Source organism: Penicillium waksmanii (assembly GCF_028829765.1).
Source record: "Penicillium waksmanii strain IBT 27052 chromosome Unknown utg000009l:1.0-4314994.0:1.0-4318279.0, whole genome shotgun sequence".
In the NCBI taxonomy this organism is placed as follows: Eukaryota; Fungi; Ascomycota; class Eurotiomycetes; order Eurotiales; family Aspergillaceae; genus Penicillium; species Penicillium waksmanii.
The window spans coordinates 3,882,456-3,905,846 of record NW_026643255.1 but is presented as its reverse complement, the minus strand read 5'-3'; the positions used below and the strand labels follow the sequence as shown (position 1 = coordinate 3,905,846).

At 51.1% G+C, this 23,391-nt stretch overlaps 9 protein-coding genes across 9 annotated transcripts; 3 read left to right on the top strand and 6 right to left on the bottom strand.

Annotated features, from left to right (window-relative positions):
* Positions 1-950: 950 nt before the first annotated feature.
* On the bottom strand, positions 951-2,850 carry N7481_011785 (Lectin C-type domain protein; the record flags this gene model as incomplete). The annotated part of the gene is made up of 2 exons (XM_057271004.1): positions 951-2,732; positions 2,788-2,850. The coding sequence occupies 2 exons, from the start codon at positions 2,848-2,850 to the stop codon at positions 951-953; spliced, it is 1,845 nt and encodes a 614-aa protein (XP_057118178.1).
* Positions 2,851-3,132: 282 nt separating this feature from the next.
* Positions 3,133-4,513, top strand: N7481_011784 (Sec62 family protein translocation protein; the record flags this gene model as incomplete). Its single annotated transcript, XM_057271003.1, has 3 exons — positions 3,133-3,607; positions 3,724-4,280; positions 4,361-4,513. 3 exons carry the CDS (start codon positions 3,133-3,135, stop codon positions 4,511-4,513), a joined length of 1,185 nt encoding a protein of 394 aa, XP_057118177.1.
* A 1,258-nt stretch (positions 4,514-5,771) lies between these two features.
* N7481_011783 (peptidase family M20/M25/M40 protein) lies at positions 5,772-8,416 on the bottom strand (the record flags this gene model as incomplete). The annotated part of the gene is made up of 3 exons (XM_057271002.1): positions 5,772-6,778; positions 6,858-8,333; positions 8,374-8,416. The coding sequence occupies 3 exons, from the start codon at positions 8,414-8,416 to the stop codon at positions 5,772-5,774; spliced, it is 2,526 nt and encodes an 841-aa protein (XP_057118176.1).
* A 549-nt stretch (positions 8,417-8,965) lies between these two features.
* On the bottom strand, positions 8,966-9,680 carry N7481_011782 (4a-hydroxytetrahydrobiopterin dehydratase; the record flags this gene model as incomplete). The annotated part of the gene is made up of 3 exons (XM_057271001.1): positions 8,966-9,118; positions 9,216-9,278; positions 9,387-9,680. 3 exons carry the CDS (start codon positions 9,678-9,680, stop codon positions 8,966-8,968), a joined length of 510 nt encoding a protein of 169 aa, XP_057118175.1.
* Positions 9,681-10,146: 466 nt separating this feature from the next.
* N7481_011781 (uncharacterized protein) lies at positions 10,147-10,470 on the top strand (the record flags this gene model as incomplete). Its single annotated transcript, XM_057271000.1, has 2 exons — positions 10,147-10,269; positions 10,333-10,470. 2 exons carry the CDS (start codon positions 10,147-10,149, stop codon positions 10,468-10,470), a joined length of 261 nt encoding a protein of 86 aa, XP_057118174.1.
* Positions 10,471-11,687: 1,217 nt separating this feature from the next.
* N7481_011780 (uncharacterized protein) lies at positions 11,688-13,581 on the bottom strand (the record flags this gene model as incomplete). Its single annotated transcript, XM_057270999.1, has 3 exons — positions 11,688-11,983; positions 12,046-12,090; positions 12,150-13,581. The coding sequence occupies 3 exons, from the start codon at positions 13,579-13,581 to the stop codon at positions 11,688-11,690; spliced, it is 1,773 nt and encodes a 590-aa protein (XP_057118173.1).
* A 4,392-nt stretch (positions 13,582-17,973) lies between these two features.
* Positions 17,974-18,237, top strand: N7481_011779 (uncharacterized protein; the record flags this gene model as incomplete). Its single annotated transcript, XM_057270998.1, has 1 exon — positions 17,974-18,237. One exon carries the CDS (start codon positions 17,974-17,976, stop codon positions 18,235-18,237), a length of 264 nt encoding a protein of 87 aa, XP_057118172.1.
* Positions 18,238-19,374: 1,137 nt separating this feature from the next.
* Positions 19,375-19,611, bottom strand: N7481_011778 (uncharacterized protein; the record flags this gene model as incomplete). Its single annotated transcript, XM_057270997.1, has 1 exon — positions 19,375-19,611. The coding sequence occupies one exon, from the start codon at positions 19,609-19,611 to the stop codon at positions 19,375-19,377; it is 237 nt and encodes a 78-aa protein (XP_057118171.1).
* A 1,491-nt stretch (positions 19,612-21,102) lies between these two features.
* Positions 21,103-23,322, bottom strand: N7481_011777 (carnitine O-acetyltransferase CAT2; the record flags this gene model as incomplete). The annotated part of the gene is made up of 4 exons (XM_057270996.1): positions 21,103-21,235; positions 21,308-22,970; positions 23,090-23,135; positions 23,242-23,322. The coding sequence occupies 4 exons, from the start codon at positions 23,320-23,322 to the stop codon at positions 21,103-21,105; spliced, it is 1,923 nt and encodes a 640-aa protein (XP_057118170.1).
* Between the last annotated feature and the right edge of the window lie 69 nt (positions 23,323-23,391).

Genomic DNA, 23,391 nt, shown 5'->3' with positions numbered 1-23,391 from the left:
GGAACTTTTCCCCCAATCCAGCTTCTCTTGTCTTTCATTTGATACTTGGCCAATACTAATTCTCCTGTGCTGTTGTTACCCAAGCTGTTCTTGGGTCCACTGGTGCTTTTGTGATGTCCCCTGCACGTGCAAACAAATCCTCACAAAGGTTCTACCGAAGATCAAAAGGTATCGAAGGAGTGTCCGGCAGACTAAAACTCAGCCTCGCGGCTTCCCTATGCACACAAACTCTATTTGACGTGACGTAGGCGTTTTTGGCTTACAGCCTCAACTTTGCGGGGGCTTGGTGTGGGGGCTGAGCATAATTCAATCAATATCAACTTCCTGATCAGCCCCGCGAAGATTTTTTACTTGAGAATGACTAGTATTTAAACGAAATGATCATTTTTTTGTCCTTCAGGAGATGCGGATAGTTTCAATTTCAACTGGACCCTGGGCTTTTCAATACTTCACTGCCCTGTCTAATACCTCGGTATCCTAGAATATTTCCGATCGAAAGCCCTTATTTCCAGAAAATGTGGGAAGTCATCGCTCAACTTGCTATCGGAGTCATTAAAATATTCTTTCCTCAAGACCCTCATCCTGGAGGCGTGACGAAGCCACAGCCAGACAAACCGAAGCGAAAGTGGCTCCGGAAAAATAAGTCCTGACGGCAAACTTGAAACCTCATCAACACTGGCATGACACCTGGGCATGTGCTAGACACTATGGTGGCAATCGTAGTTTCTGGACCGAATGAGTATGTTTTCAAAGTATCATCGCAGAGCTGCACCAGAAAGGCTGACCCGTGCACTAGGTTTATTATCTTTTGATCTAGTTTCTACGTCACGGTCGACAGAACATCCGTTCAGAAAGAAAGAAATGACATGTATAATTCATCAGGGTATCACAAGATTGAGCAAAAAGTATAAGCAAAGAAATAAATCAAAATCAAAAGATGGCACAAAATATCAAGAAGGAACACCTTCGTATTCCCATCCTTCAATAACACGCTTCCGCCGGCGCGAGTTACGGCGGTTCGCATTACATTTGATGAACGTCGTCAACGCGGTAACCAGCAGAATGATGATCGCAGCAACAACAGCAACGATCACCGCCTTGTGCTCCAATTGCTGCGGGTTAGACGCGTAAGGGCAGGTGGCGTCGGGCCCACCAGAGACCCAGCAGGAGGTAACATCGATTGAATTGAAATTGACGTAGACTTCGCGGCGAGATAGATTGGTTGAGGTCGGGTCGATGATAGATGTATCTTGGTCAATGAGGTATTCATAAAGGTAATGGTTTTCAAGACCAGTGCGAGGTACGGCAAAGGAAGAGCCGGAGGGACAACCGTTGCCAACTTCGCGGTATTCTGCAGGGTAATTCGACAGAGTCCAGGAGAATGGTGAGTTACCAACTCGGCATGCGGCTCGACGTTCCTCACTGCAGTTAGTGGCGCGCCAGCGGCCGCCGAGCGATAGGTCTGCGATTGCGCATCGATCAAATGCGGGCATGTCATTTGTACCGCCGCCGGTGTCGGCACCTTCAGGCTCGCCGACTGCCCAGGCCCACCCGGTTGCAAGGGAAACGTTGCGATAGCGAGAGACGTCTTCATCGGCAGTTTCGCCAAAGAGGGTTGTGTTTAGCATGGGTGACATGCCGCAGGCTGTGATGTCGGAGATGAGGTTATTCAATGATACCATGGTGCTGTCAGCGGAAAGACCTGCAGGCACGGGGATTCTGCTAGACATGGCCCACGATGAGTTGGCCTGGGACACATCTGTTGCCTTCGGTTTGTAGAGGCAGCCAGATTTCAAAGTACCATTTGCGGTGGCGGACCCGTTGACTGCCGAGGTCATATAGCCTGGAGGAAAGATAGCATCCGCATCTTTGGCCAAGTTGTAGTCGGCTAGTTGCGGATCTATCGAACCGTATTCAATAAGAACACGATCTGATTTTGCAAGTTGGATGTACTTTGCTGACGGCCATCCATCCGGGGTGCTCTGTTGACCGGATTCGTCCTCATGGATGGTAAAATATTCCGTGATCGGCATGTAGCTTTCTTCAACTTCATACCATGACTCGTTTAGATTCTTTCGATCCTCAGCCAGCTGTGCCGGGCTATAGAGATAATCGTAGAGGTTCGCATTGAGAAGCGCACCGACCCGTTCCGATTCCGATTTGGGTAGGTCCTTTCCCTTCACGGCGGCGGGTGGCTTTGTCGGGGAGGAATCACTGGCCGCCACATGGAGATTCAAGACGAGATGGTTAGTATAGACCAGTAGGTTCCGTTTTGTGTCTTGAAAATGGCCAGCTAGTATAGCTGATATCATGCCAATACCCAAGTCGTCGGTGCATCTGTACGGGCCCAATTCATACACAGTCTCTCCATCGGAATCCGAATAGGCGGTGATGGTCGCTGACTCTACATCAGTAGTTGAGGAAGCCAGATCGCTTGTTGTAACTGTAGATGTTGCCTCGGGGCCCTCGGTGGTCGAGGTCACCTCCACCTCTGAAACAAAGACGTCTGCGCTCTTGGGGATGGTGATGGGACAAAAGGACCATGACCGGCGTTCCACGGACCAGTACAAATCGAGGGCGAGCCGGCGGAAACCAACGGCGAGAAGATTGGAGATGCAATCAACTGCTTTATCTCGAGAGTAAAGGCCATTGCCAAAACATGCGGAGGATAATGATACCGCTGGGTTCGTTACGAAGTTGATCGGGATTTGGCCGGCGACATCTCGTTCACTCTACACACGTCAATTCACATTCAAATTGAGCTTTAAAGTAATAGGAAGAACTGACCAGTAAGACTGCCACCCAAGTCGCATCGTCAAGGGTGGCACCGGGGTTGTAAGCAGCCGACATGGTCTCGCATGTCGTCAGATGCAGTTGTACGTAGCAGTTGCAGTGGGGAAGAGAAGCGCGCGGTGCGGCACTTGCGGCTTGCGGCGCGCGTGGAAAGTCCAACGGGGCGATCACCTGAGTCGATCTGGCCACTTCGTTACGAGTACAACACTTCTTCCCTTTCTTTCTCTCACCTTTCCATCTCACCCTTCCCCCACCAACCACTCTTCCACAACTCACATACTCCTTTCTTTCATTTCTTTGTTCTCCAATTCCAGTCCTCGATCCAATTCGCTACCAAAAATGGCCGCGCCCGGCCAGCCAAACCCCCAGCAAATGGCGGCTATGCAGCAACAGTTTGCTGCCGAAGCCGCCAAACGAGGGATGACCCCCGAACAATTCGCCCAGAAGCAACGCGAACAACTCACAGCCGACGCAGCGAAGCTCGGCCTATCTCCCGAACAATACGTCCAACAGTTGCGGATGCGGGCGATGCAGGCGCATCAGAAGCAGATGGAAGCACAACAACAAGGCCAAGCTTCTCCACAGGGAGAGGGGCAACAACAACCACAGCAGCAGCAGCAGGAAGGCCAGCAGAACCAACAGGGACAATCACCCGCGCCTCAGCAACAAGTTCAACAGCAGACACACCAAGTCCCCGTTCAGCCAGGTCAGCCCGCCGACCCTAAGGCCCTAGCCGTGGCCAACTTCCTGCGGTCGCAGAACCTGAAGCCGCGAACATGTATCTTGGATGGACAGCGCAAGGATATGTTTAAGGGTATGTTGCAAAAAGAGAAAGCGAAATCAAAAAAGAACCCCCCCATCTACCCTTCGGTGGGAGATGACCACAAGCCACCGAGTGAAAGATATATACTTACATTCCTCCTATCACAGTCAAGCGTGCAATCCGCGCCATCGAATCCCCCGCCTACGCCAAAGCTGCGGGAAAGAAGAACTCCCTCCTCCCACCTGTGACAGACCGCGCCTCGGCGGAGAACGTCTTCAAGCTCCTCCCACTCTCTCTTCTCGCCCTCCGTGTAAGCAAAGTCGACCCGCACGCAGGCCACAACCACGCCAAGCCCAAGAACCGCACAAAGGGCCTGTGGACTGTGAAGATCGAGCAACATCAGGAAACAGAACCGTTGATGCACTACGTCTGGCTGTACGAGGGACCTCAGTGGAAGCAGCGCGCTCTGGCCGCCGCCGTGGTGGCTGGTATCTTCGCAGTAGTGTTGTTCCCGCTGTGGCCGATGGTTATGCGGCAGGGTGTATGGTATCTCAGTGTGGGCATGATGGGATTACTGGGACTTTTCTTTGCCATGTCTATCTTCCGTCTGATCCTGTTCTGCATCACTGTCTTCACCGTCGCGCCCGGTCTCTGGCTCTTCCCGAATTTGTTCGAGGATGTCGGCTTTTTCGATAGCTTCAAGCCCCTGTGGGGCTGGCAGGAGGTATGTATCCCCCACTTTTCACCTACACCCAATGGCGTATGACTATCATTGGAAATTACCCCTACTAACGCTGTTACCAGAACAAGAAGAAGAAGGGCAAGAAGGCAAAGTCAGAAGACGCTACAGCGGTGGAACCTACCCCTTCAGCTAGCAGCACATCCGCCGAGCCGGCATCGTCGTTGACGCCCGTGAAGCGAGATCTTACCGCGCGCGTCGAGGAGGTAGAGGAGTAAACCCTTGAGAGAGTTAGGACGGGAATGCAAAGAACCAGCAAGCTAACAGGGGATATTTTTCGAGAGGGCGAAAACTGTCTTGTCTTATTTTTCTTCCCTTTTTTTTCCATATTCACATTCACATTCACATTCTATTCACGGCATGGTCATTGTATGGCATGCGGTGTATTCTTCATGAGGGCCGTTCCGGCGTTTTTTAAGATCAACATAGTGTCTTCGTCTCTCTCTTTTGCTTTGCACTTTGACCATCGTTGGTATCAGTAAAAATGAGAAGTTTCTCCTTTCGCGGGAGTACCTAAATGCGACACCAGAGGTTTCATCCTATTGAGTGCAGAAGTTGAATATTGAAGAAACACCCAATCTTCTCCTACTCGCAGACTTAGGTTGCTACTACTAGTATGAAAGGAGACCAATGAGTATAGAGAAAAAAAACTTGAAGAGATGGATCATTTTTTAGTCTACGAGGTACCGGCCCCAGAGTAGGAAGATGATCGTATGTATTCACAGCAGTTCAACCCTGACCCTCATCCCAAGAAAATATGATAACAAGAAAAAGAGAAAGGACCGTAGACAAATAGTACATCCCAACACGCATTTTTCATCTCTAATTTATATGACAGACCCAGAAAGGGAAAAGAAATCGGGGTATAAATAAGACAAGTATGAAGCGAAGCAAACCAGATCAGAGCAGAAAAGAGCAGAGTTTTTAGATCCGACATTGGAAATGAATGGGTTTTGATTTGACCGATGGACTCGACTCGAACAAAGAAATCCCAAGGTATAGACAGGACAGGACAGGAGGGTATCGTCATGTGTATGTGAAGACAAGTAGATCAATATGAATCAAGAATGAACGGATAGATAGATCCAAACGAGGGTGCGGCGTAGTAAATGTGTGGATGAATTGTAGTTGGTGATAAATGATGATTGGGCCATGACCATGGCCATGGCCATGGCGTACATGCATGCGAGGACTTGCAGTGCTCGGGTATATTTGATTTGCGACGCTGAATGCATAGGCGCAATAACACAAGACAGGACAATAATAAAGGTGTATGTATAGTTGAGTCGAAAGGCGCGTCTCATCTCGGTTGGCGTATATGTATGTGGTTGAGATGACGGCGATTATTATTATATTTTGAGTGCAAGGTAACTTTTGACTCCACGGGCTGAGGTGAAGGGAGGTTGTATCTGGCGAGAATATGCATTGTAGTGCAGGTGCATTGCAGCGCAGTGCAGTGCAGTGCAGTGCGCAGGACTAATGCAGGCGAGACTGCCGAGCAGCTGTTACCTTGGGAGTATATCCATTGGATTGGCTGGCAAGAACACTCCTCCGTTTATCCGCAACGTTATCCTGGATCTGCTGTGATTGATAGAACCGGGTTGACGGTGACAACTTCGTTGCTGATGAAGCTGGAGGTGACATCGGTGGAACTGGAGGTAGAGCAGCAGCCGGAGGAGGAGCTGGAGGTGATTTCGTGGCAAGCGGAGGGAGTTTTGGCAAAGGACAGGTTGGCGGTGGTGCAGCTGGTGGACCAACAGCCAAGCCAGGCATACTTCTTCGCCGGGACATACTCTGCGCCGAATGGGTATCCACGTGTGTTGTTGGAATTCGATGGCGGGGGGTTGGCACTGGAATTGGCGCTGGGTTTGACTGTGGTTGTGGGAATAGTGATAATTCCGGCTTCCTGGATGGGTCTGCCTTAGGGACGATCGGGACTTGCGATTCGCCATTCATCGAGATTCCCAGTCCAGGTCGGCCGACCAGACTGAGAGGACGAGACGGCGGGGGGCTGATCTCAGAGGGTGCAGTGGCTCGAGGAACGCGGGAGAAATTAGGTGCAGGTTGAGTCCGGACCATTCTTGATAGAATATCTTCCGAATTATAAGTTCGCAGAACACGACCGCTGCCATCGCGGGGCAGAGGGACAGGCTCGGAGGCATCTGTATGGCGCGAGCTTGCGACGCTATAAGTCGGTGATTGGGGAGGGGAGGAGATGCTGGATATAGTGAAGTCACTTGTGCTCTGGCCTCGTCGAAGAACACCCGCCGCAGATGGCGGCGAGGAAGGCTGGTTGATAGGGGCTGGTCCTGGTCTCGGTACGAACTTTTTGCTGAAGGACGGAACGCTGAAATTCGGGGCTGGTGGGGATGCGCTGCGCGTCAATGTCTCGGGTATATCGGTCGAGGGTTGGGCGACAGGAATAGGGTCCGTACGAGAAGTCGAAGTCGAAGTCGAGGCTGAGACCGAAGCTGAGGCCGAGCCTGTGGGGCCAGGCGATGAAAGAGGCGACATATATAGCGACTGACGATTACCTTGACTGGATGCAGGGGGGGCTCATACCACTGAGACCACTGAGGCCAATCATCTGATCCACCTCCCTGAGTACAGCCTCCGGCAAGCCGTACGGGGTGGACGGCTCACTTGGTAGATTGTGCGGGGAGGCCGGTGTATTTGAAGACGAAAAAGATGAAGATGGCGCATCGTTATTTATTTGAGGTGAAGCTTCCGTCCAACCGGTGGACGTAGATCCCGCACGAGAGTCGATGACCGAACGACGATTGTCCGAGACGTAGGAGCTTCGTCGGGATTGCCAGGTCATGCCACCAACAGACTGGCCATCTTCGTCGTCGTCGGGCAGACGCAGAGTCTGTGGCTGGAGGAATAAGCTCGAGATACGATGCGGGTCTTTCTTCACCATCTGCCGCACGCTTGCTTTCGAGCGAAGCTGTGGCTCCACCTCATCTTCTGAATGCTTCTCCGTCACAAATCTGGGACCACCGCGAGCTTCTACCTCGGCGCGAATAGCTATCAACCAAGAGATCATCGAGTCCGGGTCATCAAAGACCATCAGGAAACTCTGCGCTAATTTTCGCGCGTGGGATCGATGGAATCCAAATCGCGACGTGAGGCGAGACTTGGGAGGTTCCGGTGCAGCAACGGCATCAGCAGCTGGATTTTGAGAAATTTGAACCACCCAGTGTTTGCCGGGGATGGCATCGCTGGCGAATGCCACGGAGTGAGGGCCCAATTGAAGCATTTTCTCGGGTAATCGATCATGTTTCCCATCCCCGGCGTATTGGAGAATAAATCCCGCCGTCGCAAGCACGTAGATCTTCTTAGTCCATTCGACCTTGTTAATTGTACCCGACAGAGTGCGCAAGTGTTTGCGCTCTCGCTGTTCCTTCTTTTTCGAATCACCACTCGATGTCGCCGTCCGGCCATCCTCCGCAGCATTTTTCCCCGATGTCGCGTGCAATCGTAGAATAGAGTCTGCCGACATGGCAGGCGCGGAAAGACAATCATGCTTAGTTGATTGAGGGTATGCCTGAAACAAGGCTGGGGGTTTCCAACCGTATTGTTCCTGGGAGTGTTTGGGCTCGGGGGGTCGTGGTCGAGATGATTTCAGTGTGTTTCGCGCACGAGGGGTCGTCGGGGAGGCAAGCGTGGTCGAGGTTGTGGTCGAGACGATCGTGTGTGGGGTTGCGATGGTCGGCGAGAGGATTGTCTCATCTATCGTGGCGGTCTGCGAGATGATGTCCGAGGGGCTTGCCGGGGATTCATCGACCTCGTCGAGGGTGCTGCTTTCGGGAGCAACAGCCGCACGCGAACTTTTGTCGCGGCCGAAGAGATTGCGCAGGCTTGACTTGGACGATTGACGCTTGACGGGACTCTGGAGTGGAATTGGTCCATCTGAGCCATTGGTGACAGGATCGGTAGGTCGAGGACGCTGGAGTCGCGCGGACTGAATGGGCTGTGTGGGCTGTTGTTGATGCGATTGAGATTGCGACTGATCATCTTCAGTCGCAGCGGGGGGGACTAAAATTAGTCTGAAGTGGCGCCAGACGATGTCCTCTACGTTCGCCAAAGGATGGCAGCGTTGAGTCTCGTATGGAGGACATGGTCTCGGTCGTTCAGCACAACATGACACAGCAGATGCAGGAAAAGGAGAGCCGATTTCAGGAGGGAAAAGATCGTCACATCCGAACGTGGTCGGCTGCACGGCCGAGTAGGCTGGAAACTGGAGACTGGAGGAGACTGGAGACCGAAGACTGGAGTTTGGAGATCGATCGGAGACGGGAACTTGGAGATAGAGGGGAGTTTCAGAAAGACTCGACGTGGAGAGGAACTGGAAAGGAAACAAGTTCAAAGTTCAGGAGAAGGGAAGAAGTGGGGGGGATCTACAATCACCACGAGTACGAGTGATGTGGGAGGTGGAGGTGCATAAAATTGAGCCTGGCCTAGCTGGGCTTGGTCTTCCCCTGGAAATCTCTCGTTCGTTTCATTTCGTCTCGTCTCATCTCATCACTTCCTCCCCAATTTCCCCCATCTCCACTGGGCGCTCGCTAATATTCCTGGTGGAGAGAGCGGAACGTTGAAAGCTCCACTGGATCGACTCTCTGGACTCCTCCGTGCACTGCACTGCAACTGCGAAGTATCGTGTTGCCTTGTCAGGCAGATGGCCCACACTTCAATCCTTGCCCAGAGTCGACTGCACCCATCAGACTGGCTCCATGATCACAATGCCGGGCCATTGTGATATCCTTGTGGGTGAGGCCGCGTGGGTGATGCGTGGTCCAGTGGACATCAACGGAACCAAAGCGCTGTAGTACGGAGTCATCAAATTAATTTCACGTTCAAGTTCAAGTTTCTCTGCTATTTCTTTGTTTGCAGCGGGTACTGGCACACTAGCACACTTACCACGGTCATAGTGGGGTGGTGTTTCTTGGACGAACTCTCGGACGCGATCAGGTTAACAAAGGACTATCGAAGAATTAGAAATTCAGAATTCGACAGGTCAAATTGGAAGGGAGAGAGAGGCAGAGCAGCCTTGCGCCTGCAGAAGTACGGAGGATCTCCGTATGCACATACCACAGCCTTGAAATAACTCTTAAAGTGGAAGGTCTTAGTCACGCCCATCCCATTACCATCCAGCGCCCAGCCTTGTTGCTGCAGCATCTCGGTGTCAGGGCCGAGCTGTTGCGGGTCTTCACCCTCGGCGAAGTGTGCTGCGGGTGCACTGGAAGCCATTCGGAGAGGTTGAGAACGAGGCAGAGAAAGGGACAAGGCTAGTCGAGCAGAGGGGACTCGAATGACGGAAGGTGAGAAACGTGACGCCAGAGACAAAGACAAAGGCAAAGCCCGGCCTAGTCTTAGAAAGCTCATGGTTGGGTGAAAGAGACGAGAATCTTTGGGAGCTTGGGAGCTTGGAAGCTTGGAAGCCTCTCGGGTGCACGCGTTGGCGCACAGACCAGGCGGCAACACTTAAGCAGTAACTACAGTAGTTTACCCAGTTATACACGGTGACAGAGATATTTGCAGCGTATCTAGTTAGTACTAGTACGATGATTAGTAGTCCATACTGGTATTGTTCAATTGCCAATTGAAGCAGCTCTAGAGCACTGGAAGTATAGCGGTTCCCTTTTTTTCAGAGCGCCAAGCTATTTAGGTGCCGGAGTTTCCGCATGAAATCCCGAATATTGAACTAAGCAAAGACTAAATCGACTTGTTTCACCTTGTTTACCTTTTTTTTTTCATCAGTTTGACGCGCATTCAGTTGGAAGGCTCCTAATTCATCTGCCCCTCTAGTCTCTTCCTTTGACTTTTTTTTCTACCCAAATTGAATTTCAAAATGGCACAGTCGGCATCAGACGCGTCTTGGCCAGCGGGCATTCCCGAGATCTACCTTCATCCGACAGATTTACCCTCAGATGAGCTCCCGGAAGAAGCCAAGGGATGGCTGCTATTCGTAAAGGTAGGGAGTCCTTGAAATGCTCTCGTATAAGCATTTGTAATATTAACTGGTACATAACTGCAGGAAGAATACCAACCAGTCTCAACCCCAGAAGAGGGGCTGCGTCAACGGCGAGCCCTAATTGAGAAATGGGCTACTGCCAGTCAGGAATTCCGCGAGGTGCGTACAGCCAATGCTGAATTCACCTTTCTTCAGGTCTAATTATTATTTGCAGTCTTACCATAGCCGTGCCCCAGTATGTACCTCAGCTCGCGACTACCCGGCTTCATTACTCTCGCAGCAAGCCCCACGACCTGACAAGAGGTTCCTTTGTCTACCACTAGTAGACTCACAGAGTTACCCCGGAACTACATTTATCTTGTAAAGCTACTGACAGGTATTGTATCTGACCATTCCATCTTCGAGCATTTTATCGAAACAAATACTCCTACCTGCATCAATGTATTAAGGCTCGAGAATAGGCTTGGAGAGCACTGATGAAGAGGACGAAATTCAAATCGTAAACACAGATAGAGCGGTGGAGCCTGAGATAATACTAGGTTCTGAGACTTTCACCTTGGAGAATCTCTTAGAGTAGTAATTTGTTATCATTGCTATCCATGGTCAAGTACGGGAATCATCCACCACACGCCACAAGCCCAACGGTTACACCCTGCAGCCTCCGGCAGATATACTACTATTCCAAAATTGAGCGCCACAAACTACCTTATAGACGGGCAACCTTGGAATCCATTGATCTCTGTACTCAGAGCTTGAAGGAACGCTGTGGCGTTCTTACTATCGTAGGAAGGACCCTGATCGACGGAAGCGGACAACCGTGGATAGTCTCTAGAATGCTACTCTACCATCCACACTTCCACGGTTATAGTACTACCTACAGGGCAACAAGAGACACGAGATACACGAGATACACATTCATTGCTGAAAGCTAGAGCATATAATTCGTAACCAGCCCATTCCGGCACCTCAAAGCAAAAGCAATCAACCCCGCGAGGCGTACAAATGCCATCCCATTCCAGGATCGGATAAGCTTGGGCGAGAAGACAATTAATTCATCGAATCTGACAGTTACAGTGAAACCGTGCGCCCCGAAAACAAGGCCAGGAGTATCGCAGCGCAGACAAAAGTGGAGAAAGTAGTAATAATAATTAAGAGTCGAGTCCACCACGCCCAGCGCATGGATCCACGCGATTCAAGACATACAGAGAGAAAAGAAGATACAAAATTACCGGTAAATCCTCACTGGCATCCAAAATTGAATGCTTAATCGATCCTCGTCTCGCCATAGCCATCAGCGCCGCTGTCATGGAACTTGACTTGAACTTATTCACAAGGTTTCATGCGACGGCGGAACGCGGGGCCAAAGGCAGCTGAGAACAGAACTCAAAAAGACAAAAATCAACCCAAATCAAATCAAATCAGGCTACCAAACTGTTGCGGCGCGAGTTGGCACGCGAGTTCACTCGGGAGTTGGCCCGAGAGTTGACCCGCGATCCAGGGCGACTTCCCCGGATGCGGAGATCTTGTTGGGACCGTGCGTAGGAGTTGGCGCGGGAGGCCGCGGGGACCTTGGACGCCCGGCGGCTGTGAATGTTCACGTCGATTTCGTGACGGGCTTCCGAAAGTCGTTGCGCGAATGGCGAGCGCGCACGGAGGGTGGGGCCCTTCCAGTAGATGATATAAACAGCAACGACCAGCGGCACCGAAATACAGACTGGGAATCGGTTAGTGGGGGTTTTTAAAAGAAAGTCCCCTGAGGGATAATTGAACACATACAGAGAATAGTCGAGGCATATTCGAGATGATACTTGCCACCGATGTCTAAAAGAAATGGAGTTAGCCTGTGTTTCATACGAGTGTAATGGGGAGAGGGGTCTCACTCTCGAAGAACGGTGTCGCGGGGATGGTGAGAACACCAGCCAGGAAGTCTCGAGCCCATCCATTACCACCAGTAGCCGAAGCCGAGTAAGGGCCATAGGCACAAATCATGTAATCAATGGTGGCCATGTAGATCGCGTAGTTGGCAATACCAATGACCGCAGCAAAGATCATGGAACCAATCCAGTGGCACTGGGGCAAAATGGTCCAGGCGAAGCCAATAAGGCCAATAGGCAGGCAAGGAGCGGTATACAACAACCACCAGAGGCGAGACTCATACTGTGCGCGCTCATTGTCGGGGTTTTCGTGGCGCTCCTTAGTGTTGCGACGAATGATGGGGAACCAAGAGAACCAGGCAATGAAGTAGCCGACGAGGATGGGGATAAAGGCCAGTCCCTTCTCCCAGGGGGTGAAGTTCCACTGGTCATAGACCAGACCCAGAGACTGAATGAACATGAAAATCAGAGCATCACTGAAACCACTGAGAAGAGAAAGAACCAAGACAATGGGCTCAGTGAGGAACATCTTGAACGGGCGATACCAGGTCATCATCAATTCACGAGGAGGGAACCGTTCGCGGAAGGACATGCCCTCGGTTGGGCCGTAGATGTTGGGGTTCTCGCCACTCTCGCGCATCTTCTTTGCGATACGGTCCATGAGAACGGTGGTTCGGGTTTCGGGGACGAGGAAAAAGTGCATCACCTGCACAAAACCTCCAAAGATCAACTGAATCCAGATATTCCATCGCCACGGCAAGAAGGCCTCGACGAAGCCACCAATGACGGGTCCTAGGACAGAACCACCGACAGAGGAGAAGACGACAGCGGCCACGGCGTACTGTTGAGTATCGGCTTCCCAAAGATCGGCAATCATACCCAAAGTGACGGAACCACCAGCAGAGGAGAGACCACCAAGCGCACGGCCCACCATGATTGAGGCAAAGTTCGGGGCCAGAGCGACTGGGAGCTGGAAGACATTGACGAAGAAAAGCGAAGCCTGCAAGATGGGCTTGCGACCCAATTCCTCACTCCAGGGGGCCCATAGTTCGCAACCAAAGGCATAGAGGACGAGGAAGATCATGGCACCGCAGCGGGCGGCCTGCATGGAGACGCCAAACTCCTCAGAGATACCGGCGAGACCATTGGAGTAAAGAGAGGTGTTGAAGTTCATGGAGACCTGGACCAAGAAGATGACGGAGATGATCAACCACTTGCGAGTCTCGGTATAGGAGTAACCGAGTTTATCGTAACACATATCCTCGGTGAGTATGATGCGGCCATCGGGGCCGGGATGTTCGAGTTGGTCGTCCTTATCGGAGCCCTTTTCACTGAATGGTAGGTTGACAATACCCTCTTGTTGGGTTTCACTGGATGAGGAGGATGCATGTTGCACCGCATCCAACCGGCCAGCCAGCTTTTCAGGGTGGCTTGCCATGGTGAAGTAGCTGAGTGTGTTAGTATTTAGTTGGTGACAGTGAGTGGTGGCAATGACTATTGTCAAACTCTTTGAGGGAAGAGAGAGGAAGAGGGAGGAACACACAAAGTAGAGAGTCCACAGAGAACGGAGAAAGAGAAGAGAGAGAAAATGTGGGGAGAGAAGGAGAGGGAGAGGGAGGAGGAGAAATAAAAGAAAGAAGGAGGAGGTCAAGTTTTCCGGAAGAGTAAAAAGAGGGCGAGTTGAGGGAGTCGCCGACAATAAATACGGCAGGTGCGATGCAACGGAGCCGGACTGAGCGTAGTTCCTTCCCTTGGTTCACTCAGATACTCTTAGTACTAGTACTCCCTATTAGTTAGTATTACATACTCAGTTTTACATTCTACTTTCCCTATTCTGTACTTTTTGTACATCCTCCCTCCTACATCTCCCGTTTCTCGGCTTCCTCGCCCCAGATTTCTCCAGATCCCCTCCGCTCGCCGTTGACTTTCCCTATGCGTCACCGAGTGGGTGCGGGATGCCGAATCGTTTCCCCGTGGGTTGATGTCTACCCACTTTCTTCAATGTGCCCCAGAATCCAGGGCCCCAAATCCTTCATTCATTACTCCGTACTCCCGACAACATCCCCGGACTCATATTACTACTTACAAAAATCGCGCAGATCGACTGCATGCTTTCTTCAGAGTCCTGAGCCCTGAGCCCTGACTCCCATACAATTTGCCTCCTGCGGACGCCCTGGAAAGGAGTGGCTTTCCCCAATCCGCAATTGGAGAATCGGCTCCACCGAAAGCATGGCAAACTTATGACCGATGGCCGACGCCGTCCAAACCTGTGGTCAATCGGTGGTCAACGAATTGCGCGACCGGCAACACTCCGATGGGATCCGCTTTGGGTTGGAGAATGTCCGCTTTGGGAATAACTAGCCCGACAGTCACCGCATCCTGCCCTCCCCTCCTACTTCAATCAACCCATACGCATGCAACCTCACATCTACACAATCCCAATCGATCTGGAGAATGCCATCTCATAAAATTATATGGGATGCGGTGCCCCGCGAAGTAAGGGGGGGTTCGAGATGCTACTATTTCCAGTCGTGCCCGCCCGGACCGCATGGTTCCCCATCGCCGATCTGGGCCCAGCAATACTGAGATGACGCGGAGCGACCGAGTACATACACTCTACTCCGTACTAATAAATTCTACATAACGTTTGCCGGCACTTCTCTGGTACAGTAAAGTCCACCCCGGATACTCGGCCAAGACACGCGATCATCGTCATCATCAAGCAGAAAAAAAAAATCACCTTTGACGTCAGGGGGCGCCCTGACACCTATCACAGGCGGCCCACGGATCGAAGCCTGGACCAGGTACTAAGGGCGCCAGCAGGTACTAAACCAAGCCGCCCACGGGCGGTTACGGACGTGGCGTCGTGGGGATCGCCAACAGGGCCAAGGCTTGCAAGTCTTGTTCTGACGGCTGTTCACCTGGAAGGAAGGTCGGGGTCTGCTTACCCCCTGGGTATACTGGATATTGTATGAACTTCAGATCCACCTGTCTTTTCACTACGAACTGCCTCTTCCAGAACATCCGATAGAAGACTGCTGTCAACGTCAACTCCAACAGCGTGTCAAACCACACAAAAATTGCCCCCTTGCAGAGGCCAGTCCCCCTTCCATTCGGACCTTTGGTCCATGCGGGTTGCCTTCAAGTTTCCAAGGATTTCCTGCCCTTGGACTTGAACATTTTGGACCCCAAATAAATAAACCTGGAATTCCTTCAGCCCCGTGACGGCGACCGCGACGACCTGATGGAGAAAAAAAAAAAAAAAGACAAATAGAAAAACAAGGCTGTCCGAAAAAAGTTTTGCACCCATTAAAGTTTGGACCACGGAGTTGACTCGCCGAAGGTGGAGCGGATCCGGAAACAACCAAAGGTAGGCCAGCCCAGGTCGCGGTGCGGACCCTTAAGTGTTCCATTCCCCCTTGACTCCCGGCACTGGAATGGGCAAGTCGAGATGCGACCTTACATTCCTGCACATGGGCATCTCGTATGGGAGATCGACAAGATCGTACATCGCCGCGACGCCACGCGAGCCTTACGCGGTGATCAGTGCCAGTGCCCGTAGGGCAATGAAGCCAAAGCATGGTACGGTGTAGTCTGCAGTCAAATGCGTCTTCCCCCGGATTGTTCTGGACCCTGGGGTTGTGCAACCCGGACATGCCGGATCCAGACTTCTCGACGTGCCTCCGCGCTGTACGATGGCCGAACTGCCGGGGATGGATGGGGTCGGATGTTCAGAGATAGGTCGTAGAGTGCATACATTAAGTCAGTACAACGTACACACACGGACTTGCAGAGGGGGCGATTGATTGTCCTTGGTCCGACCAAATCTGGTCTGGGGATCTCCATGGGCCTGTGTCATCCCCGCAGGGCGCGAAGGATCGTGGCCGTTGTACTCGTACAGAATGGGGCGACTAAATCGTGTTTAATCAAGCTGATGTGAGATGACGGAATGTGATACTTTGTGCATAGTGGTAAATATTATCCTGTTTCTTATTCATACACAGTGGCGAAAACAGTAGTTGTACATTTGTCATGTTGATGCCTTGGTGCCTCGGAGATCCTTTGGCCTTACAGATCAGGCGCACAGATGTTTAACTAGTTAACTAACACTTCATTTTAGTTGACCTTAACACCACCCTCTGCATCTCTCAATGTGAAACCTCACCATTTATGTCAATTTTGATTTCGTATTTCCATGAAGCCGAATCTTCTGGAATAGGTCCGCAGCCAGCTACGTCCAATACGCACGTACTGGCTCGCTTTGAACACTGTCACTGTCCTTTACCAGACTGTGATCGCTTGTCCCAAACACTTCCATTATGACTTTGTTTTACATCGCTGTATGTCGAATGTAAAGGGCTAGAAACCGGGCATTCATATACAATCTGATCAAATAAGATGGCTCTGGTAATCTACCGGCGCAGCCCTCGGACTAGAAGTTTTTGAACAAACAGCACCCTTTTTTAATTATTCATGCAACATGACAATTATGCTAGTATCCAAGGCTTTACATCGATATTATTATAGAGGGAACTGTCGAATTGACCTGCATGCCGATAAGACGAATTCAGACTGTCCGCTCTCGCTTTACTCTGCTATCGCTCCTTCAATGGGCAGACGGCCAGCCTAGTACGTAGAACATCGCCAAGGTCATCTTAGATACCAGAAGAAAGTGCCGATGTAACTTCAGACGGAGGAGGAGAGCAACAGTGGTCATCGCCAAAGAAGAGTCCTGTCTTTCAATATTGAAGATTGAAAGGAGGGAGGGGTTCAGAAGGAGGTGGGATGAGGAGGTAGATGAAGCAGGAGTGGAGTTTAGAATGATAACTGATTGATTGCCGAAACAGAGACAACTCCACTTTGATAAACTCAAACAGAGGTGCCGAAGATGACCCAATACTCAGTATGATTTGCATTCAGAGTACTACATACGGACTACGGAGATTCATATCTGTGAGCCACATACTATACCAGGTTAGTATTAAAATACCCGGATTGGATGTGGAGACACACCTTGACTTTAGAAGATATAATTTACGCAGGGACTCTCTAGTTCGTTGGCTGCATCGTTATTGTATTCTTAAACCCGTCTTTCTTAAATTTCAAATTCCAAATATAAATCCCGAAAACTGGGGCTCCACCGGGTGTATCTGAGACCTATTATTATAGTCTAAAAGGCATAACTGCAAGAGTCAGGCTCACCATTCCATTGATGAGAGTCCGAGTCGTATCTGGAGGCTCTGGCGAATCAGACTTAATATCAATTGGACGAGAAGATGCCTCTCACTATAAGGTAGATCATTCGAAAGCTTACCCTTAGGTACAAAAGATTTGAGAGCTCATGTCACCTGGTCTCCAATAACACTCGCAAGGGTCCTTTGGGGGCTGAAATTCCATGAGCTTGATACCTTCATCAGTAGTGATTAGCATTGGTATAATTTGAAGCCAAGGCAGGCTGATTTCATGAAGATCGTCGCGACCCCAATTCTGCCGTCTCTGTATTGATTGTTGGAAAATGACTCATGTAGATAGTGAAGCCAACATACTATGCGGCGTAGCCGGGCGCTGTTTTGGAATTTCTTGCTATGGCAAAGCCTATATCTGCCAAGAATAGTATGCCGTCCCTTGGCGTGGTAATCGCTCTATGAACAGTTAGACTGATAACTAGCATCCAAAATATAAGTACTCGACTTCAAGCAGCTCATGATAACACCCCGTTACATACTATTCACAATAACACAAGACTCAAGAAAGACAGTTTCACTTCCGAAACCTCCTTCAATATACCAACATTCTCTCGATACTATTGGACACATACGATCACACAAACATGAATCGCATACTTCAAGTTTCCGCGGCCCTACTCGCTACTCTCCCATCCGTGATGGCAGGTACTTGCTATGCCGTCGGTTATGTCAACATGAACACAGCAGGTGGCGGAATAGGCGGCGGTGGCGGAATAGGCGACGGTGGCGGAATAGGCGACGGTGCCGTCTTAACCGTCATGGGAATTCAAATCTATGACCCGGACAACCGACAAATCGCATCGTGGCAGCCGCGTCTTAACTCCGACGATCCCAGCGTCTGTGGATAATTCGTCGTTGTTGAAACGGGCAACCTAAGCCAGGTTTTTGAATGGGGTGCCACTTGTGCGCCTGGTTTCACGTATGATCGCTAATATCATTCTATTAGGGATGGATATTTAGTGCGCATAGATAGAGAGCATTGAAAGAGAAGGAGAGAGAATCCACACTAGCTTTTCACAAAAGCTCCGTTGGCTGGCGCCCTTCGACCTCCTGGACTTGTTCCTCTTCTTGAAAACGAAAGTTCGCCTCGCCCTGTTGGCGGGTGTGCCCCTGGTGGGCTTGCTACAGGTAGGCCAGCCACCGAGCTCGAGCTCGATGTTGACGAGCTAGTTCGGTCTGGCTCATAGCGGTCTCAGCCGCCAAAGGGTCGCTGTTGGGATGAATAGGGAGTGGGTAGCTTCACACCCACTTCCACAGGAGGAGGAGGAAGAGAAGATTCGGGAACGGTGATGAGGGGGAGTGCATGATAGGCCGCTCGTAGGATGAGGGCGGAAATATGAAGGGGGTTTGGTGTGGGGAGCGAAAAGGGGAAATGGTAGAGCTAGGGCTGTCCTCAAACGATCGGTCAAAGTCGATATCATCCATCCTGCTGTTGGAATACTCGAAGGCTTGAGGTGATCCGTCTCCGGAAGCCATTATTAGACAAGAAAGAGAAGCTGTGGTGAAGGTAGAAACGACTCGGAGGATACTATGGGGATGGAGGAGAAGAAATGCCAGCAAGGAAGGTGCAAGTGAACTTGTAACCAAAAGTCCGTATTTGGTGATGGCCGTGCCTTCCTTTTCTATACTTTAATACTGCGCTCTGATTGGCTCACCGAGATCAAGCATATCAGCAAAGCGATGAATATGTGGAAGAGAATAGTACTGTGTTGTAACTGTCAAGATAATATTATATAGTACTTCACTGCGGTAATAGTCACTAAATTCTTATCCTTTTGTGGACAGATCGGCAGTGATGAAATCAGATACAGAGCGCCTCAAGCTGACGGACTGCGAAGAGTGAAGGGCGAGGAGCGAGGGTTATACTAGTAGAATTATGGAGCCAGGGTATTATATTCGCATGTCTGCGGCTGTGGGGATTAGGGAATGGCGGTGCAAGAATATTTGACTGATATTGTTCGCATCAGATGGTCATTAAGTTTCAGCTAGTATTCCATGCTGGAATTCATGAGTAGGTCTTGCACCCGTATCTTGACCTCTCCCACTGCCTTCGTGATGTTTGTCGATTTCCGCACGATGGCGAAGTCAGGGATGACAGGGTACTCCATAATCGGTTGGGTCAGATTTCGAATCTCCGAATGCGAAGTCGAGGCCCTCGCTTCCAGCAATGCCAGAAAGCAGTTATCGATCCGCTCTCTATCCTCTACCACTGGACTTGCCATGGTGAGGTATGGTTCGAAGAACCTGCGGCAGTGTCCATATCGACCAAAAGTTCACGGAACTTGTGAGTGAAGTTGGTAGGATTCAAGTCGACCTTGTACGCCGTGTACGCCATGAAAAAGTCCTATTGAGTTCGTGGTCTGCGTGTGGCCATCACCCCTTAGGTGCTGGCGTAGCCGTTGGAGATCTTGTCGGAAGTCTCCAATGATGACGCGCAAAGCATCACGGGCGTTACCCCGGACGTTCTATTGCGAAAAAATCTTTAGTTCATGTATATGTAGGGCATTGAAAGAGAAGGAGATAGGATACACACTAGCTGTTGTTCTCGTAGGATTCGTCAACAGTAACTTCGTGCATCTCTTTCCGTAATAGATTGAGGATATGCGGGGATCACCCAGGGGAGCATCACGGAGAGAAGTGGGAAGAAGAGTATGAGGATGGAGGAAGACGAAGACGAAGAGGAGGAGGAGTTTATATAGAAAGGAAGGAAAACAATGGAAGCAGTAAGTCACATGACGTGAGGAAAGACAGATTGAAAAGTTCGTCGCGGTAGTTAGTGTTGGTCGTGCCTTCCATTTTCTATACTTCGATAGCAGCGTCAAGATTGGCTCGTCAGTATCAAGGTAAACAGGTCACTATACTAGTGATATTGGTACAACGATGGATATGTGGGAAACGAACCTCGTTGTAAGCTCAGGCCATGATAATAAATCATACTTAATTGCGGCAATGGAACATTGGCGTTTTCCATAGTTGCTTGATGGCTTTCCCAGTCGAGCGCGGGAGAATCTGGGGTGGGTTGGCTGGTTGCAATAAAATCCAATTGATGTTGTTGATAAGTTGTATTGCACTTTAAATAGCCTTCCGCGATGAAAATCCCGTTCAAGAAGTACGAAGGCTATTGAACTGATGAGCCGTGGGATCATAATGGCCCGCCTGTGGTGGACATTTTCGAGCACTGGAGACATCCATCGCGGGTATAATAGCCCAGGTACGATGAGATGAAGATCAACATGCAGTAGTAGCATGATAGAAGGACCTCGGGAAGAAGAAGAAGAAGAAGAAGAAGAAGAAGAAGTTGAAACGGCAGCACCTAAATAAAGATGCCACAAAAGCAATGCCTGGGTGCTAAGGCATTCAAGCAAACAACATGCATGGATGTAATCCGTTACGCCACAGCCTGAGAAGATCCATCATCTCTACAAAAGATAAGTATGGGCAACCATTATTCTAGTTGAAAACGAGAATACATATCAATAATCATATCCAACTTTGAACCATCATGATGGTAGTATGTAGTAACTGTACAAAATTAACGACAGATATATCATCTATGGTCGCTAAACGCAAACGCAAACCCAAATCCGTTGGCAACCTCACAGGAAACCCAGGGATACTAGACAAATCCCCAAAAAAGAAACAAAGAAAGATGGGACCAGAAAAGAACAAAGATATCAACCCAAAATCTCATGCAAATCACATCAAAGCTTACTTTACAGCTTGGCCTTCTCGGCCTGGGCGGCCAGGTCGGGCATGAGGAGGTCGCGCATTTCGGTGGCGGCCTCGTTCAAGAAGTAGCTCATACGGTGGGCGCCAAGACGCTTGCAGACGATGTTGAAGTTGAGGCTGGGGAGAAGAATGTCAGTATTTATATTCATTTTCATGTTCATTCGCACAAAAAGCGAAGGGAGGGCTCACCTGTTCTCGTTGATCATGTACGCAATTCCGAATCCATCATCAATAACCTGGCTCCACCCGTATCCGTTGAAGTACTCGGAGCTGAGCTGGGAGCTGGAGATGTACCAAGAACCGGAGTAAGCGAAGGCAGGATCCTCGTACAGCGCGGGCAACTTCTCGCCGGGCTGGAGGAGCTTCTTCAGGCCGAAGAGGTGGCGGTCGACACCGCGGCCGTCACTGGCGTCCATGGTGTACTTGGTGTGCTGTGCCAGAGCGGCGCGGAACAGCTTAACGACTTCCTCACGGGGAGTGTTGGTGTCGTGGTGGGCCTTGCAGAAGGCGGAGCTCTCGTCGGAGACGGTACGGGTGGTCTCTGTGCGGCCTTCTTGAAACTTACGGGTCGAGGCGGACTCGTAAGTGGGGCGGTTCTTGCCGTACATCTTGAAGTAGGCCAGTTGGATGAGCATCTGGACGTAGGCGTCGGGGCTGCACTTGAACTTCTTGATCAGACCCTTTCCGTAGCCCTGGTAGGCTTGGACGACAAGCTCGTGCGAGGCAATTTGCTTGCGGTGGTATTGGGCTGCGATGTCAATGGCTTCGTTGGACTCGTCGTTGAGGTGGAATCTGATGGCCTTGGGGTCGGGAAGCTCGGCGCGGACAGACTTGGCGGAGAGGTCGATCTTCTTGTTGAAGATCAGGTTGTTGACGTGGTCGTTCAGACGGTGGGTGGGAGTTCCGTCCATCATGGAGTGCTCACCCATGAAACCGGCGGTACCGTTGTCGTTGACGATGAACTGCAGGGGCTTGTCGAACCAGCGGTTGGCACCATCTCCGTGCCAGTACTGGTGAGCGCGCTCCTCCAGGGTGACAGGCTTGGCATCATCCAGGCAGATGACGAAGCCACTGGCCTCGATGTCCTGGAGAGCCTGCTCATTGGCAGGGTCAGCGGCAACGAGCTTCTTGCGAGCAGCGGTCCAGTGGTCACGGTCCGCTACAGTCAGCACACCGACCGGCGGGGCGGGCTGGGCGACATCAATAATGCGCTGGAATTGCTGCTCCAGCTCCGAGACGTTCAGGGCCTGGCCGTTGACGACCAGAGGCACCTTGAAGAACTGGTTCTTGCGAGCAACGATGATGTGCTGGTTCTCGGCGGCGGAGTACTTGCGGGGGAAATCGGCGGGGTCAGCGGGGATACGGCAGCAGTTGAACATGTACTCATACGAGCTCATGGCCATGGGCTGGCCACGCATGTACTCGGGCTCGAGGGAGCCAGCGTCAACCTCCGCCTTGAATTCCAAGGCAGCGGTGGCAATGGCAGCGGCACGCTTGGCGGGGCTGCGACGCTCCCGATCATCCTTGTAGGAGTAGAAGTAGGAAACATAAGGGATAACAGGGTCCCGGTAGCCCAGATAGGCGGCCTGGTTCCACCATTCAGCAATCCAGTTGTTGACCTTGGGATCGGCAGCGCGCTCAAGAAGACGCTTCTGCAGAGGCTCACCCTCACCGCCGGGGCGGATGAAGGCTTCGACGGCACTCTTTGTGCGCTCGAACTCGGTAGAGGAGACGAGTGGGTGGACCGACTTCAGGTAGCGGCGGCCGGTCTCTTCGAGCGAGGGGACCGGGAGGTGGGGTAGAGAGTCCTCAAAACGGAGCATCTTGCCCTTGGAGATATCCTCCTTGTATCCTGGGGAAAAGGGAGTCAGTCATTATTCCGATCGCCCGGGTTATAGATCTGATTATCTCCTTGCGGGAGGTCTATACGAATTGCGGAGTTGCCCCGCGGAGACATGTGATATCACTCACCCTCAGGAACGGAGGAAGCCTGGCGTCGAGGAGCCATGGCGGGAGTCTATGCAATTGTCAGTTTCCAATTGCTTGTAGGAGATAATTTGCAGCATAGGATCGTCTCGACGAATGCTATGGCGCTTTGCAAAAGTCGGAGGTGGCCGACTTACCGAGCGGGCGAGTAGTGATGTCGGAGGGAGCCGGGGCCTTGACAGGGTGGAGAGACGGCTTCGCGCAGCAGCAGCGAACATCCCTCTCAGCAGTGAAGATAAAGGAGGTTGGGGTATAAGAAGGGAGGAGAAGGAAAGGAAAGGGGAAGA